The sequence below is a fragment of the Canis lupus genome, chromosome 7 (assembly GCF_048164855.1).
Source record: "Canis lupus baileyi chromosome 7, mCanLup2.hap1, whole genome shotgun sequence".
NCBI classification, from domain to species: domain Eukaryota; kingdom Metazoa; phylum Chordata; class Mammalia; order Carnivora; family Canidae; genus Canis; species Canis lupus.
Window position 1 is genome coordinate 16877922 of NC_132844.1, and position 19518 is coordinate 16897439.

At 34.4% G+C, this 19518-nt stretch overlaps 1 protein-coding gene across 4 annotated transcripts in view; it reads left to right on the top strand.

The window, feature by feature from the left end:
• MMS22L (MMS22 like, DNA repair protein) overlaps positions 1-19518 on the top strand; it is a 129483-nt gene that overhangs the window by 20223 nt on the left and 89742 nt on the right. For all 4 annotated transcript variants that reach the window (XR_012033840.1, XM_072831997.1, XM_072831999.1 and 1 more), the window contains exons 10-11: positions 2303-2479; positions 9904-9966. Coding sequence is in view for 3 of the 4 variants with exons in the window: in XM_072831997.1 (XP_072688098.1) it covers positions 2303-2479; positions 9904-9966 (240 nt within the window). In the remaining variant the exon portion in view is untranslated. The remainder of the gene's footprint in view (positions 1-2302; positions 2480-9903; positions 9967-19518) is intronic.

The window sequence follows — 19518 nt, forward strand, 5'->3', positions numbered from 1 at the left end:
AAAAAATAAAGAAACCTCAATTAAACCTAAATAACTCGCCTGTAATCCTCCAAAATGTCAAGATCATGAAAGATAATAACTAAAGAACTATTACAGATTAAAGGAAATAGAAGAGACATGGTAGCTAAATGCAGCATGTGAGAATACAAAGAAAATCTGATATGCTTTTAACAATAGTCCCAAAGGAGAGGAAGTAGAGAGTGGAACAGAGCAAATGGCAGAAAATTTTCCAATGTTAATGAATGCTATCCCATTGAGAAACCTAGTCATTTCCATTTACCAGGAATAAAAAAAGAAAAGTAGACTTAAATACTTTGTAGCAAAACTGCGGAACATCAAAGAAAGACAAAGAGAAGAGCTAAAAGCATTTAGACAGAAAAGTATGTTACCTTCTAGAGGGTGCCAGTTAAACTGTAAGCTGGCTTCTCAACAGCAAAGGAGGCCAGTAGGAATGATACCTTCATTGTATTAAAGCGAAGTGGTTGTCAACCTAAAATTTACCAACGAAACCTTTCAAGAGTGAGGTGAAATAAAGCTACTGTCAATGAGGCAGAATTGAAGGGAATCCTGAAGAATGATGACTGAATTGGGGAAGGCAAGGAGGTGGTGTAATGGATGAAGGAATAAAGCTCCAGTAAAGTAAAATTTTTTTAAGTAGTAAATGTTTTTTAATCTAATGGGATTAAAAAGAGTTGAAGTACATGGTAATACTGGCCTAGAAATTGGATAGGGCATAAGTGAATTAGAGTATTTTAAGGTCCTTATTTTGTTTAAGAGAAGAGCTAAGGTAAATGTTAACTTATTAAGACATTTGAATGTATGCTGTTATTTCTAAGGTACTTATTGAAAGAAGAGAAAGTAGACTAACTTATAAGCTAGTAGAAGGGGAAAAAAGAAATATTTGACCCAAAAGAAGTTAAGAAAGAGGTATTTGTGGAAAAAACAGGTATATAAACAAATGCAGCATAAGATGGTACATTAAGTACTAAATGTATGAGTTATTGCATTAACTGCAGATGAACCATTGAATGCTCATTTAAAAGATACACTGTCAGAACAATATAAGCAGTTTTCAAGAGGTACTCTAAAATAATATAGAAGGGTTCAGAATTGATGGAAAAAGATATAAGGAAAGGTAATGTATTAAGCTGACATTGGAGAAAATTATACTTTAAAACCACCAAGAGCATTGTCATTTTGTATTGATAAAAGGTTTAATTTATCAGGAAGATTAAGCAAATTCACATTTTTATGTGGCTAAGAACAAAGTATTAAATGTAGAAAATAAAAATTGAACTACAGGGGGAGAAACATGCATGCTTAGATATATTGAGATGCCTTTCTAACCCATAGGTGAGTATATAATGGAAATTGTAAAATATTTTAAAGTAAATGATAACTAAAATACTACTAGCTAAAGCTTTGGGACTGTAGCTAAAGACACAGAAGGAAATTTATAACTTTAAGTACAGATGTTAGAGGGGGGAAAACGTTGAAAAATAATGAGGTAAGAATTCACACAGAAAGGGAGAAAAAAATCCCTGCAAAATAAACCCAAAGAAAGTAAAAGATAGCAAGTAAAACTAACACAAATTTGTGAAATTGAAAATAACAAAGATGATCAAATCAGTGAAAAAGATCAAAATCATCAAAAGTTGGTTTTTCAGAAAGATTACTAATATTGGCTAATTTTTCTTGAAATTATTACAGAGTCAATACTAGAAATTTAAAAAGGAACATGTCTTCATATTCAGATATCTTGAGAAGTTGAGAACTTGAATATGTTTATGAAATGGACAAATACCTAGAAGAAAACTTGCCATTGTTGAATATTTGATGAGTTTTTAGTAAGTCAGGTAAATGGTTTATCATATAGTCATATATTAGAATGCTCTGATGAACTAGGGCTGTACTTATTAATGTGGATGAATCTCAGAAAGAAACACAATGTTGAGGAAAAGAAACAAGTTATGAAAGAATAGAATTAGGCCAAACAGTGAATAATTTAGGCTTATATACCTGTGTGACAAAACAAAACAAAAAAAGGAATGATTTATTATGAAGGTCAGGATAATGGCTACTCCTAAATGGCAGAAGATGTAATTGTGAAACTTGTATGATCTTTGTAAAGTACTAATTAGGTTCTAATTCTTAACTTGTTATTTTTATTATTATTTAAGTTTTATGAACATGTTTTGTTTTCCTTTTTGTGTGCATATTTAATTATACAGGTGGAATAAAAATCCCAAATTAAAGGTTATATTCTTAATTTAATTGCATCATACTACCTCTCTTTCTGTAGCCATTTTGGAACTGGTTGAATAAACTACTTAAAACACTCTTTGAAAAGTCGAGTGACCGAAGACGACTCTCTGTGCCTGTAATCCAGCCCAGGGATCCATTAGGTTTTAGTTGGTGGATCATCACTCATGTAGCATCATTTTACCAGTTTGATCGCCATGGAACACCAGATGAAATGGTAAGATTTCATTTTTTTCAACTTTCTTACATTATTAATTAATATGTAGTTGTTGTAGACAAATTAGAAAATGAGCATAGAAGCACAACAAAAATTAGATCACAATCCTCAGAGTTAAATTCAGCTTCTGAATCTGAAGTTGTGGACCTTTCTGTAAATATCTTGAAAAATGATAATCTTTAGGTTTTTATTGTTTGTTTAAGGAAAAATACCTTATAGAAGACTTTGGATCTAGTTCTGGCTCTGCTACAAAGTAGTTACGTGATCTTCAATAAATTACTTTAACCATTCTGGATCTCTGTTCCCTCATCCAGAAATCATGGGATTGAATTGTTCAGAAAATGTTTTCTAGTTCTAAAATCTGTAAGATTGCTGACAGGAAAGCATATACCTCCAGTAATGAATTAGTGGTTTCTGTGAATAATTTCATAAAATTATTTTCTCAGAATAATGCTTCTCTAGGGAAGCTTTTTATAAAGATATCTTAACCTATTAACCATGAGGTTTACTTCAAATAGATTTTAATTGTTTTATTAATTTTTAGTTAGGAATGTTTTTATGCAGTGTTATTTAAAAACCCTTATGTTAAAACTAGCTGGTAGACATATTTATTTGAAGCCCTATTTGTGTAATTTCTTCCACGTTCAGAAGTGAATAGCATAGTTGTCTTACCAGCCCATCAGTTCTATAAAATAAACATCTAGAACGTCGAAGACACTATGTGTTTTCAGTATTGGTCTTTTTTGGATCATTAGGTCTATCTGCAAGTTTTTAAAAATTCAGATTTCTGAATCTCAACTCTGGAGATCTGATTTAGTAATCGATTTACAGTTTGGGAATTCTTATTTTTAAAAAGCTTCTTGGTTCTCATCCTCTCCCAGGTATAGGATCATTGTTTATGAAGCCTATTCCTTGACAGACTTAACAGATTTTTCTCTCTTTGAAATACTAGACAAGTCAGCTCAGAATTCATGCATGGAATCTGAGGGTCAGTTGTCAACACTAGTGCCATTGAAATGGAAAGGCCCTCAAAAGGTCTTCTGAATGATCTCCCTAATAATAAAAAAGCTTTTCAGGAGACCCCAAGATAAAGTACTCCTAGAAGCTCACCTACAGCTCTGTATTAACTCATTAAACATTCTATGAATTTATTGAGAGGGATCAATAGAATGAGCTTCCCAGAGAAAAAGATTTTATGTGCTTTGTGTCTGTACATGAGTCCTTACAATGCTGATATATAGTAAAGTCTTAGCAGATTGTCATTATTATAGTAACTGTTATTGAGTATTTTTGTGAAGTTAATATGTTAATATTTCACATCTTTTAATTATTAAGATACTAGAACAACATTAAAAGAATTTACCTATAATTCTAATGTCTTTACAAAAGTGTTTTAAGACATTACAATTCTAATGTCTTTGCATTTTAATTCCTCCAAGTACATATTTCTGATTTTATTCAGTGTAAATAAATACAATAATTAGTTAAGCACTTCTGAGTTCCCATTGAGTGGCTATCATAATAATGGGTTCCAATGATAGGATATGCATGAAACAGATTGTACTGCTTCTTGCTTCAAGGAACATGCTTTCAGGTTATTAATGCTTGCTGGAACTGCCATTAACGCTTATGCGAGTGAGTGGTGTATTTCAATAGAGGTTGATATTGACCTCCACATACTCCCAATGTGGTACATAATCTAGCCACATTAATATATATCATTACTATTACTATTGTAATGTTGAATTGTACTGGTACAACCACCCACAGTTGCATTGCTGAAATTACTCATCTATTTCATACAGAGAACTCCATAGGAAATTAGTGCTTTTATTAGCTCTGAATCAAGATAGTAATTGAATTGTCTCTATTTAAAATAGCTTAACCTATGTCTTTTAATGTCAGCAGTTCCTATGTGATTTTCTTTTCCAAGATACATATATTTTTAAAATCTTAATTCTTTAAATTATGTAGGAGGTTTTAAGAGGAAAAAGATAGGATATTTGAAGAACCTTTCATATGATAAAAAATAGATGTATAATATATAAGTATAAGTGTATATGTAAAATAGACTTTGTCTATATTCATGAGTCCTCAAAGAGTTTCAAATGTTTCTGGACTCCTTAGCAGCTTTTAAGGAAAACTCAAAAGCTTTCTGACTGATAACTAGTTTTCATTAGTAGTGATATCTTCAGCATATTATATTTGCAAAGTATTTAATATCTCACAGTGACTATTCTGTTTTTATCTCAGTGAAGTATGAAGTACTTCATTTTTTCATTCCATTTTACAGGTAATGAAAGTGAGGTACACAGTAGTTAATGTCAGCCTTTTTTTTTTTTTTTTTTTTTTTTTTGTCAGCCTGTTTTTATCACTTAGGTAAACTTGATGTTAAGGTCCTCCTGAAGACTGCCTTTTTCGAATAGGCATCTGGTGAGGTAATGACATGTATCAGTTTGCCATGGGCACCCTATTATGCTCAAAAGTGTCTCAATTTGGTTCATAAGTCATATAATCATTCTGATCTATGAACATGAAGGCATATTGACTCATCCTTCCAGAGAGATTATATAGGATATTAAATTTGAGGGACACCTGGGTGGCTCAGTGGTTATGCGCATCTGCCTTCGGCTCAGGGTGTGATCCTGGAGTACTGGGATCGAATCCCCACATCGGGCTCCCTACATGGAGCCTGCTTCTCACTCTCCCTCTGCGTATGTCTTTGCCCCTCTCTTTCTGTGTGTCTCACGAATAAATAAATAAAATCTTTAAAAAAAAGATATTAATTTGGATCTGGGATATATAGAGAGCAGAATTTTGAAAATTACCTGAATTCTTTTTTCCCCGTATGATATAGTATCCTAACTCTAGCTGCTTTATAGAAAATGGCCGTGCGTTAGGCATGTTTTATTTCTCTAACAAGTGATCTGGTGTGAGAGGAAGATAGATAGTGATAATGGTTAGGCCTACATTCTGCGGCAGAGAATATCTTTGTGTTGTGATAACCATAGAGATGTTTCAGTTTTTAAATGTGAACTGCTGTGCCCTGAAAGCATGAAATCTTTATATTTTAAATAGGTTTCAGATATGCTTAATTTTTAAATTCTGTTTTAAAAGTTTTGTGTGAATTGAACTTTGGCTATATGTATATTAAAATCACAAAACTTGCCAATTGCTTAACATAGGCTTATAAAGAAAATTTGGTACCTCATTTCTCATGCTAGAGGCTTTAGGTTTCATGATTTCTATTTAATGCTTTTCTTTCAACCTAGATAAGAGTGTGTTATCCTCTCATAATCCCTGTCATCTACTTTAAAAGCAAATATAGTTTAAAAAGAAAAAATATTTTTGGGCTTTGCAGGGATCAGTTTAACAATATTTTCCCTGCTCGGAACATAGTGTAATCAGGCCAGCTGATGCTTGTCTTTGAAACATCTGAAATGGTGACTAGATCAAAGGTCTGAAATATAACCTTAAAGTGAGAGTTGTACCAGGATCCTTGGCCTTTTGAAAGTGGGGAATGGGGGATCTATTTTATATTTGTGGTGGAGACACCACTATCCTGAAGCTTAAATGGGCATTTTTAGTTTTGATGGTAGGATAAGAAATACAAACATAGCCCAAAATTGGTGACTTCCTACTTCCTTTTTATCAGAAGAATTAAGGTATGTATAGCTTTATGTAGGAAAAAATTGTAGTTGCTTAAAGTTCAGTGTAGCTGTGGAAAAAGAAATGTATCCTTTGATACAGTGTCTCTTACTCAGACTTGATTTGGGCATGATATAGTTGCATTCTTTAATCTGAATTATGGTTTTTTGTTTGTTTGTTTGTTTTAGATTATAGCCACAGTATTGATCCACAGAGTTGAAAATCCCTGGACATGAATTACGTTACTTCTGTATAATTCATGTGATTCAAAATGCCTCGTAGAACAGAAGTTGAAGTACACTCATTAATACTATCAAATTATAAAGCTAAATATATCAGTCCTGTCATATTTCTGCTTATTTGGGACTAGTGGTGATGTTTTCTTGGTAAAGAGTGATATAAAAGTGAATTACAGAAAGCTGAGGAAAGGCTTATCAGAAAATGGAAGGAATACTGGCTTTGGAGCAAAATCTTTGCTCTGACTTGTATATACATGACCTCTCTGAGACTATTTGTATTACCTGAAATGGAAAAGTTTATTTTGAGGAAGTAATAATGTAAAGACCTTAACATAATGTACATATGGTACTATGGAACAAAATGGTCTCCTCTTTTTTTCTTAAGATTTAATTTATTTTAGAGAGAGAGAGCAAGCGTGTGCAAGTGTGGGGAAGGGCAGAGGGAGAAACTCTCAAGCAGACTTCTGCCAAATGCAGAGCCAGATGCAGGGTTAGATCCCACAACCCTAATATGACGTGAGCCGAAATCAAGAGTTGGATGCTCAACTGACTGAATCACTCAGGCACCACAAAAATGGCTTCCTTTTTGAAAGAGTTTTAGGGCCAATTACCAAGTTTTAGAACACAATCTCAAGGCTGCTTTCAGTTCTGGCACCAATTGCAAGTCCAAGAATTACCCAAACTATATAATTTACTTAGATTTACAGAACTCATTGAAAGCTATTATACTCAGGGCTATGGTTTATTACAGGGAAAGGATAAAAATTAAAAGGAAGGGGTATATAGTGCAGAATCCAGGAGGAGTAGCAAATGTGGAATTCTTGTTGTTCCCTCCCATGTAGTCAAGATACGTTAGTCTTCTGGCATCAGCGTGTGACAGTTTGCAGGGAGTATTTTCAACCAGGAAAGCTTGCCTAAACTGCAGTGTTAGTTTTTATTGGAGCTCCATTACATGAGCATGATGGATTGATTGCCGACATCGTTGATCTCAGTCTTCAGACCAGTTGTCCAGTTCTGCACAGCCCTTAGCACAAGTCACATTGTTGGTTTGGGGTTTGGGGGTTTTGGCCAACCTGACCCTAAGACTTTATGAGTGTTACCAGGGAACACCCTCAACTCTACTGTTAGACCATCCAGTAGAACTCTACGCATCTAGGCAAACAAAGAACTCCTATCAGGTATAACATTCCAAGGGTCTAGTGATTACTTAACTGAATCCTTGGCTTCAGTAAAGGCCAGACTGTCTGGGCAAGGCCAAATTCTTTACTACACATTCTCTCGTAAATGTTTTGCATTTTCTCTTTCTTTCTTTCTTCTTTCTTTAAGATTTTGTTTATTTATTCATGAGAGACACAGAGAGAGAGAGAGAGAGAGAGGCAGAAACACAGGCAGAGGGAGAAGTAGGCTCCATGCAGGGAGACCGATGTGGGACTCGATCCCAGGTCTCCAGGATCCTGCCCTGGGCTGAAGGCAGCATTAAACCACTGAGACACTTGGGTTGCCCCCATTTACTTTATTTATATAAATGTATTTCAAAAAGTCAGTAATTCTTTTGCTAAAAATAACTGAGTCATGCATCAGTTATCTATTACTGTGTAATAAAATTTTGCAGCTTAAAACACCATTTATTATCTCACACAGTTCCTGAGCGTCAGGTATACCATAGGAGCTTAGCTGGATGGTTCTGGCCCAGGATCCCTCATGAGGTTGTGGTAAGCTATCAGCAGGTGCTTCAGTCTCAGAAGACTTTACTGGAGCTGGTGGATTCACTTGCGATCTTTTTCATGTCCTCAGGAGGCTTTAGTTACTGATCACATAGGCCTCTGCTCTGCAGGCCTGTTCACACTATGGTTTTTCCCTGATGGAGTCAACAAGAGAGAGATTTTCATTAAGATAGAAGCTACAGTGTCTTCTAACCTAATCTTGGAAGTGACATACTGTCACTCCTATTAGTGTTGATATTCTATTGGTGACAGACGAACAATGGTACAGGGTGGGGTGGAGGTGGAGAGTTCAAGAAGTGTTATGAATACATGGAGACAGGGGTCATTTGGGGCCATTTTAGTGGTCACTGAGTTCCTTTACTAAGGAAATGTTTATTTATTTAGTGATTTTATGTAGTTAGCGTCTTTATCCGGCCACATAAAATCAAGAGTATTGAACATGCTTTAGCCCTTTACTCATCATTTTGGTTCATCCATCTGAACAACATTATAATAGGGATGGATGATAGGATATGCTGAGCCCTTTGCTTCTATTCTTTTAGGCCTCTGGCTTTGCCTTTTGAGGTCTTATAGTTACCTTTTGTACCTTTTTCACTCTGTCAGAAACTAATTGTCCCTTGCTTCCTCTTGAAGACATTTTCTTTGCTTTTGGTTTTGACTAATATGCACATATCCAGAGCTTTAAGAACTGAGTATCAGGTGAACCATGTATTCTATGAGAAGGTCCTCCAAGCTTTCCTGTGGGAAGGTGAAGCCGTTTTTCAGTCCCTAGCTTTTGTGAAGTATTTTGGCTTTGTGAAAGTCCTTTCAGCTTTCTTCCTTATTGCGAGGAGTCTTCTAGAGAATTGGGATTGCCAGATAAGTGACCATTGATTAAATGAGGTAGAACTGTACATTTTTTAAAAATTTTTATGTAAAAATAAAACAATTTTGGGGATCCCTGGGTGGCGCAGCGGTTTGGCGCCTGCCTTTGGCCCAGGGCGCTATCCCGGAGACCCGGGATCGAATCCCACATCGGGCTCCCGGTGCATGGAGCCTGCTTCTCCCTCTGCCTGTGTCTCTGCCTCTCTCTCTGTAACTATCATAAATAAATAAAAATTAAAAAAAAATATTAAAACCACCATTTAAAAAAATTAAAAAAAATAAAACAATTTTGCATATAAAATATCTAGTTACCTGTTTACTAGAGTAGACTCTCGACATTATTATGCAGAAAATGAAAAAAAGTCTCTGGTGAGTACAGAATAAGGAAAAACATTCAAGGCATAAAAAAACTCCACAAGCTACATGAAGTTTTCTTGTGGGTTATTTTCCTGTTAAATTATATGTGACAGCAAAAATTAAATATTTGTTAAAAAATTTGTAATTTTAGGGGTGCCCAGCTAGCTCATTCAGTTAAGTGTCTGCCTTCGGTTCAGGTGGTGGTCCCAGGGTCCTGGGATTGAGCCCTGCATCTGGCTTCCTGCTCATGGGGGAAGCCTGCTTCTCTGTCTTTGCCCCTCCCCTTCACTCATGCTCGCTCTCGTGCATAAATAAATAAATAAACAAACAAACAAACATCGATAACTTTATAGAAGCCCCATTGTTTAATAAAATAACTCCTGGTAAGGATTATATTGGATTGGAATAGTTATAAGGTTTTTTTCTACCAGGTCTGTCATATAACTCTTTGTCTGTCCTAGTAATTTTAGACATTCACGAAATTGTAATGATATCTGATGATGGAGATGTTTGTACTTCACAGCTAGCCTGTACTATAATTTGAATGCATAATTGAGAGCAATAATTTTGGTGCAATATTCTCCCTTTCTAGAGACAAATGGAATCAAATTGGAGTTTTGTAGAAGAACTACTCAAAAAGTCCATCAATGTTCAGGTATGCTTACAAGGTGATATAATTTGTGGGCTTTGTTAAATTTTAACATTACAGATTTATTTATAGGAACCAAGCAAACTCTTAAAATGATTTGAATAACAAACTTCGTTTACTTATTAAAAACCTGAGGTAGAATCATTATTCTTTGTTAAAGAAAGGTCAGCATAAGATGGTTCCTATGAGTGACTATCCTTTGAGGATTTTTATTTTAAACACTTGAGTTGCTACTTGAAGGACAAATAAAATTATCCTACTTGGTGACTTTGACAAAATGTATTCAGAGTAAGCAGTAGATGTTTCAAAACTATAAGCCATTCCTTGACTGTATGGTATCAAGTCTAGGAGACATGATGAAGGAGATAGTGGCATTGGAAATTCAGTTATATCCTCATCACAGCAGGAAGGTGACTTGCCTTGCTGAGCAATTTGTCTTACAGGCTCAAATCATACTCTAACAGATAAGGTCCTAGTTTCTGAGCCCTCATTTCATACGTTATCATTTTTCTTTCTGCAGAGCTGTTAATGTAGTGCTTCATGGCCCAGAGGTCAGATTTGACCTCCTTTTAAAATAGTTTTAAATGTGCTATTTATCACATCTTTAAACATACCATATTGTAGTTCTGTAAAGTTTTGTAATAAAAGTTACTTATGTAAGAATTTAAGAGGAAATTTTAGTAAAGAATATTTTTAAATTTGGGAGGTAGCTTATTTTTCTGTTAAGAAATAAAGATTGTTAAAACCTTGAAGAGGAATAAACAAGAAATATGATAGTATAAGATTGATATATATCGTATATACATACATACATATTTATTTTGTAGCCATATCTTTAAAAATAGAAAAAGTTTACGTGATTTTATTTGTGTGAAATTTTATTTTACCTGTTAACTATATTATCTCTTATTTTTTTAAGGTGAAACATATAATAAGTACATTTAGTTTATAATATGAATCTTCTAATTGAGTAAAGATTATAAGTTGGAATTCCAAGGACTTTTGCATACAGAAATTATATGAATAACAAAAGAACTATTATCTCAACTATTATAAAAGTTTTCATTTTTATTTTTTCTGTATGATTTTAATTGGCTTTCTCCTTTATTCCTTTTTGAAAACATTGATTTAGTAATTCAGAAAGTTTCTTCCATATATTTTTTTTTATTTCAGGAATGTAGGAAATCACTAAAAAGTGGTTCATTGTTCTTTATATTAGCTATTAATCTAATCTTAATGCCTTAACATAGCTTAAAAACCTCTTAGTTAAACTTCCTTTCAGCTTTAACAATGTACGAATTTATGGTTTTGTTCAGGTAGGTTTTACATTAAAGGATATTTCTTAGGAGGCTCTAAAGGTTCATATGGATAAATACCGATATACTCATAATGGTCTGGGACAAACAGGAGAAAGAATTTATCATCTCTCTTCCATAGAAAAATTTGCTTTTTGACTAAGAGATTGAAAACCTTCTTTAAACCCCTTTAGTTGCTTGAAAATTCTTTTTTTCTTTGGATTTATGACTCACTATAATTTTTATTCTAAATGAAGGAAACTCATTTAATTGAAAAAAAAACTTTGGAATGTCTTATAATGTGATAAAATTTATTCTGATACTGCATAATATATTTTTACAACATAACTAGTATTTTAATGATTTTAGCTAAAGCTGTTTTGAAGAAGTAAGTAATTCTTGGAAGTAGGTAGTGTGACCATCAGAATTTGCTTGGCTTGTTTCCCAAAATGTGGGACTTTCAGTGCTAACATCAGGAAAGTACTAAGCAGACTGTGAGAAGCCAGTCATCCTAGAAGTAGAGATAGTATAGCTAATCCAAGAAACTTTATCAGAATTTAGATATAACATAAAGTCAAAGTAGTTTTTCCTGTGAGAGAAGTCATTAAAATATTTAGAAGAAGTCCATTTTCTCTAGTGATCTTTCAATTTTGTCATGCCTTGATTATATCAAATTAGATTTTATAAGTGTTATAGTACAACTTGCTGGAGTTCTTGAAATCAATTTTGTGGGTACGGTAGGTGGTCATAAAGACTAAATAATATGTTTGGATAGAGCTATCAGTTTGATTATATCTGTTTTCCCCCATTGAGGTAAATTAAAATCTGACCATGCTCATGTGCTTTGCCTTTATCTCCAACAGTGAAAGAGTCCGTTTGCAATATTTAAAAAAACATACATTCCACATATAGAACAGTCGTCACATAAAATTGGTAGGCATGCCGCTGTAGTTTTAATTAAGCAAATAATGTTCCAAATCTTTTTCTAGCCAGAAAAGATTTTTTTTAGAAACATTGAATTTTGTTAGTAAAGAGAACGTGTGCTGTTTAATTTTGCTTCTATAGATATGATTGAATAGTTAAGTATTTAACAGTTTTTTAGAGACAATACTAGTTAATATTTATGGATGCTGATAGTAAACATTTCTTCTACCTTTAAAACAGCATTATTATTTTCATATGAAAACAGAGATTTTTAAATTTATACTATGTGTGTTTTAAAGCCTCATTTTCTGGGCAGCCTGGGTGGCACAGAGGTTTAGCGCTGCTTTCAGCCCAGGGTGTGATCCTGGAGACCCGGGATTGAGTCCCAAGTCGGGCTCCCTGCATGGAGCCTGCGTCTCCCTCTGCCTGTATCTCTGCCTCTCTCTCTCTCTCTCTCTCTTTCTCTCCCTCCCTGTGTCTCTCATGAATAAATAAAATCTTTAAAAAAAAAAAAGTAAAAAAATAAAGCTTCATTTTCTGACATCACAATTTTCTACTAAAGGTTATGGAAGCATAAAAAAAGAAATCCTAAATAAATGTAATATTCTTTAAAAATTAATTTTCATTTGCCAAGGAATCTGAAGAGTCCAAGGCTGCAAACAACTCAGAAGTGATTAGATTTGAATGATTTGGGACAATAGTCTTTTTTTTTTTTAAGACTATTTATTTATTTGAGAGAGAGAGAACAGAAGGAAGGGTAAAGGGGGAGAGAGAGAGAGAATCTCAAGCAGACTGCCTGCTGAGCAGGGCACCCAATGCAAGGTGATCTCACAACCCTAAGATCATGACCTGAGCCAAAACCAAGTCAGACATTCAACTGACTGAACCACCCAGGCACCCCTGGGACAGTAATCTTCTAATTACTAATTCAAAATAATTGTGTTTCTTGGACAGAAGGATCTTGATCTTGGACAGAAGTAAAGTTCAACTTACTTTATCCAATCCTAAAAAAATAAATCCAATCAGGCCAACTAATAGTCATTATTTAGCTTGCAAATAAATTTTATTCTTGTGATGATTTCTTTTAGGTAAGCTAGTTATGCATAAAGAAATAAATCCCCAATTGTTATATTGTCATTTTTATAGAATAAGCTAAAAGTAATTTTTGTTAATTCCAATATAGTTAAAATAGTATTACATTAGTTTCAGGTATACAATATAGTGATTCAGCAATTTCATATATTACTTAGTACTCATAATGATAAGTGTACTCTTGATCCCCTTCACTTACTCCACCATCCTCCCCATCCCCCCACCCCACTCCTGTCTACCTACCTTCTGGTACTATCTGTTCTCTATAGTTATAAGTCTGTTTTTTGGTTTTTGTCTTTTTTTTCCCCTCTGTTTTGTTTCTTAAATTTCATATGAGTGAAGTCATTTAGTATTTGTCTTTCTCTGATGGACTTATTTTGCTTAGCGTTGTACTCTAACTCCATCCATGTTTCTGCAAATGACAAGATTTCATTCTTTTTTATGGCTGAATAATATTCCGTTGTATATTTATCCTACTCTTCTTTATCCATTTATCTATTGATGAACACTTGGGTTGCTACCATAGTTTGGCTACTGTAATTAATGCTGCTGTGAGCATAGGGGCGAATATATCCTTTCAAATTCATATTTTCATATTCTTTGCGTAAATACCCAGTAGTACAATTACTAGGTCAAATGGTAATTCTGTTTTAAATTTTTATAGAACCTTTATACTGTTTTCCAGAGTGACTGCACCAGTTTGCATTCCCACCAACAGTGCAAATAAGATTCCTTTTTCTCCACATCCTTGTCAGCACTTATTTCTTGTGTTTTTGATTTTCACCCTTGTGACAGGTGTGAGGTGGTCTCTCATGGTTTCGATTTGCATTTCCCAGATGATCTAGTGATACGGAGCATCCTTTCATGTGTATGTTGGCCATAAAAGAGTAAAAATGTTTTCATTTTTAGTTTAATAAAAGAATTTTGTGTATGGAATTTAACCTGAATTTAACATGCCAAAATTTGATCTTTCAGAATACAGATAGAAAGGCCTTCTTTAGAGCACTGAAGCGCAGATCAGGAACGCACTATGGAATATTCTGGAGTAGCTTTCTCATTAAATAGTTTATGCATACTTGCACAGCTGAGATGAGACACACAGAGGGTCCACAGGGTCTTGTGAAAAATGCAGAAGCTGAGGAGCATAGCCTTTGGGATTGAGGAAGGCAGGTTTAAGTCTGTGTAGAAAAGATGCCCACAGGCCCTCTGGTTTATTAAAAAATCTTTAATCAGAGGGCATGGATTTAGATGTAGTCATTCAAACCTCTTGATTTAAGTAAAGTTTGACCTTAACACTCAAAAAATTGAAATGTATATTAGCTTAAGGTACACTATGAGAACCTGTTGCATTTATTATTTGATCATCAAAAGAGTCAACATTTGGCCTAAAAAAAAATACATCTCTCTTGCAGACAACAAAGTGAGAGCTATCCCTCTGCAAGCACTGTACTTAGCATTTAATTCACAATCTTCTACTTAATATTTATGATAATCTTGGGAAGTTCCATTTTACACATTAAGTAATGAGAATCTGGCAGGGTTAAGAAGCTTGTCCAGGCTCATATAGATAACTGAGAAGTGGCAAAGCTGAGATTTGAGTCTTCTACATGTTTTATTTACAATGTGCTCTCTCAAAGCATTTGACTTGGTAGGATTTTGGAGGTGGGGGAATGGGAAGGGACAGAGGGAGAGAGAGAATCTTTAGCAGGCTCCATGCCCAGCTTGGACCCGGACACAGGGCTTGATCCCATAACCCTGAGATCGTGATGTGAGCCAAAATCAAGAGTCAGACACTTAACTGACACTGAGCCACCCAGATAGACTTGGAGGATTCTTAGTAAGACTATTTTTTTTCCCATTATTTCTATTTTAAATAGATTTCTTTGATGCTGTGTGTTTAATTAATAATCCACATTGGTTTTTAGGCCTATTTTGGTGATACTTGTGGAGAGCATCTTAATTTCTTTATATTTTTGTGTTCTTTTTTCCTCTAATAAGTACGTCTCAGGAAAATATAAAGTAGGAAATGTGTCGTCAAGCATTCTCCAGTACTCCTGCTCACTGTATTTCAAGTCTTTTTGTCAAATTGGAGCTGAAGTGTCTATTTGCTTCTCTACTCCTATTTTGTATTCATATCTCAGATTATCTGGACTTGAAGATGACCAAATGCTTTCTCTCCTTTTTTTTTGTTTATTTTTATATGTTTTTATTGGAGTTCGATTTGCCAGCATAGCATAACACCCAGTGCTTATCCCATCAAGTGCCCCCTTCTTTCTCTCCTTAATTCAGTTGATATGTACCCACATATTTTTGAAAAGAAATTCCTAGAAAAAAACTAAGGGAAAATGTTCAAAACAAAGCAATAATTGAATATACAGAACATGAAAATGTATTTTATAACAAATACTGTCTGTAATTAACACACTAAACAGACTTACTTTTTAAGTCATACTCAACTAATTACCTATCCTGCCAGAACTGTGAAGAAAATGGTATTTTCTAAGCCATTGCTTTTCATTGTAATCTGTATCCACTAGCAGGAAAAAGAAGGAAAATTTATCTCTTGTCCTTTAGGAAAATAAAAAATCCCCTGGGATATAATATTTAATTTCTTCCTGATTGGACACAGTGGAAAGAACATGGCTCTGGACTCGCAAACTTTGATTCAGTCTTAGTGGTCACTAAGAGCAGTCTTGATCAAATCTGGTGTGCATTAAATTAAATGTTCATTTCATTTCCCTTCTGGTTTTGGAAAGGAGCATAGAATGGTATCCATTATAGGCCTTGGAGTCATGAATCCTAGCTCTTTCCGAAGTGGACTTGGGTAAGCTCTATGTAACTTCTGAACCCCAGCCTTCTTTTTGTGAAATGAAGATAATGAAACTGAGGTGGTATGAGACATACTTGAATTAACATATGTAAAATGTCACACGGATAGTTGGTATTCAATCTTTTGTTTTTCCCAAACTTCATATATTTTATGTTTTATATCTTTTTGTGGATTTTACATAACATGTAAAATGAGTTTAAGATACCCAGTAAAACAAAACAAACTTTAAAATGAACCCACTTTTAAAATAGGGCCTTTTTAACCTTGAAGTATAATAAAATTAGTGTGCTTTAATTTATATGAGTAGTGTGCCACAGGAATGAGCCTAGGTCTTGTTTAATATTTTCATAATAAAATCAGAGAATGTTAGTGATGGGCAGAAACTTCTTCGTCAAATGAGTTTGTCTATTAGAGAAGCTAAGTATCTTTCCTTGAGCCATACAGGTACTTGGTGAAAAGAGGCCTCAGTACTTAGAGCTCAGTTTAATTCATGAAATATTTATGGAGTTTTGTTAGTGAACCAGGCAGTGTGCTAGACCCTGGGGAAATTATCCTAATTCTCAGAGAGCTCATAGACTCTTGAAAGCAGATAAACATTAAATTTAACAAGGTAAGTGCTGTGATATAGGTGTGTGTAGGATGCTGTGGAGCATAAAGAAGGGTCACTGTTAGCGTGGAAGTTACTAAGTTTCCTTGAGGACTTGAAGCCTAGGTGTATTTTAAAGGATTAATAATTAAATGAGTTGGAAGGGGGGAATAATTAGAGGTAATGCCTTATCAAAAAAAATCTATTCATGTTTGAGTCCCTCTCTAACAAAGAATTACTCTTATTAGTGACCCCAACATTTTTGTATGTAATCTCCCTGTCCTCTAAGATTCTTAATATCCTCACATCTAATTAGATTTTCTCTCACTTATCTCACCCACCCTCCATGATTATGCTTTACATTTTTTCATTTTTCTTTTCATTTTCATTCTGTTCATCACTATCCATCTTTTCCGTTTCCTGTCTTCTTCAAAGTCCAAACTTACTTCCTTAAGCAATTTAGATTATGTACCCCTTTATTATAGTCATTCCATCACAGACACCTTTAATTCCATAGCCCTCATCTATTTTATACATGGCAAAATTTAGTCTTCCTTTCCTCTGCCAACCTCACCCCCCAGCTAAATATTGCTGGATAAAGTCAAATGATAATACTTATGAACTGCTCTGATTTTTAAATTCTTGATCATAGATCTTAAGTGACAGCTCTAGAGTCTTTGCTTTTCGACTCTCCAAAATGACTTCTTTCAGAATTTTTTTTTAACACACAATTCAATACATGCTTTGCCTCAGTTACCTTAGCCAAGCATCCTACCTCTTAAATCACTGAGAAAATTGAAACAGTCATTTGAGAACACCTTTTTGTACCTTCAAATCTCCCAACATGTCTGCTTTGTACTCAGCCTCTCAGTTTGCTTTTCTGTCATATTGGAAGTGTTACTTATTTCTGTCAAAAGCTATCCTTTCCCTGTGCACTGGATTTGTCTCTTCTTAACTATTCAGGGAATTTATGTATCTTACCTTAAATATCTCTGTTTCCTCACCTCCTGTTATACCCTCAGCCTGCCAGTAGTTAAGCTTCAGTCTGTGCCATCCCTGAAATTACTCTTGTCAAGGCTATCAGTAACTTCCATATTGTCAAATCCAAAGATTCTCCATTCTCACTTTAACCTCTCAGTAGCATTCAACCCTGTTGACTACTTTCCTTTTCTAAAATATTTCTTGTGATTTCCATGATGTCTGGTTTCCCTCCTACTCCATTGACCACTAACTCCTTTTCTTTTGATACCTAAATGTTGAAATAGGAAAAGGCTCATAGTTCTGGATCCTTTTCTCATTTCCATGTATTCGCTTTAACTTGGTTGATCTTATCTAGCCTCTAAGCTGTAAAAACCATCAATATGAAAGTAACATCTGAATTACTATCAACAGCTCTGGTTTTTCCCTTGAGCCCTAGGCCTATATATCACATTATTTGCATATATCTCCACTTGGTTGCCCTTATGTACTCTCCCATCTGTTACTCCCCTAGTATTCCCCATCTCAAGATATGGTACTATCAACTCATTTTCCTAAGCCAAAACCTGGGAGTTCTCCTTAATTGTTAATTGCTCTCTTACCTTCATACCTTCATATAACTTATCAAAAAAAATCCCATTGCCTCTGCTTCTAAACATATCTTTAAAGTTGTGTGCTTATCTAAGTCTTGTAATTTCACAGAATTGTCTTCTAAATCTTGAAGGTGGCAGGTGGAGACAGAAGTAGAAGAAAAAAAGTAGACACTTTAATTTTCTATGATGGAGTGACCATGCTTATTTGTTAAAAAGTGACGCATCACTGAACCCCAGACATTCAATAATTATTTAAGCTTACTACATACCACACATCTTTAACTCTCTCAAGATGTTTGCTTTGTAATATGAACACTAAATCTGTTTTGTTTGTATTTCAAGTGTCACTATTTACTAACCAGTCTTCCTGCTTTTATTCTTAATGTACTATATTCATTCTTCATGCATGATCAAGAGCAGTATTTTTGAAACAATAGTTTCAATAGTTCAAAAACAATAGTTTTTGAAACAAGACTCTTGTGCTTGCAGTCTTCTAGTGGCTTCCAATATATTTAAAATAAAATCCATACTTCTTATCAAGACTTTCAAAGCCTCAAAGGAAAACATGGTCTCTGAATATCTCTGATTTAATCCTGTAATACCAACCTTACTGCTAATTTCTATGTGTTTTCTCTGCCTTGAGTGCTTTTTTTCAGGACTTTAATAGTTGGCTCTTTTTCATTCAGTCATTTACCCCAAATGCCAACCTTCAAAAAGGTGGCATTCATACCAGAAGATACGAAAAGTCATCCATACCTTCTGGTATAATAATAATCCACACCCTCTACCACTTACTCTGCTATATCCTGCTTTGTTTTGCTTTGCATAGAAGTTAAAACTGTTTATCGTGTCCCCTTTTCCCATTCTCCTCCAAAGTTGTTCTGTTAATGCTTGTACTATATCTGACTTATCCATTGCTCTGTGCCCAATACCTTAGAATAGTGCCTGATTTATATAGTAAGCTTTAAATAACTAATTGTTGAGTGTTTCATTAGCGTGTCACTTTTTAACAAACACGCATGATTTTTTCATCATAGATGTTTGGTCAGTCGCTATATTTCTTTTCACTTCTCTCTCCTGTTGCCATTTCCTAAGAGGTTAAAATACATTTGCTCTGCTAGCCCTTTGGTTTTCAAAAAAACAACTTCTATTCTTACAAAGAATTAACCTAGTACTTAAGTATGAGCAAGTCCTCTGGATTTGCATACACCTTAAGTATTAGATTATTTTTGCTACTCCATTCTGGTTTGGGTTTCTTTG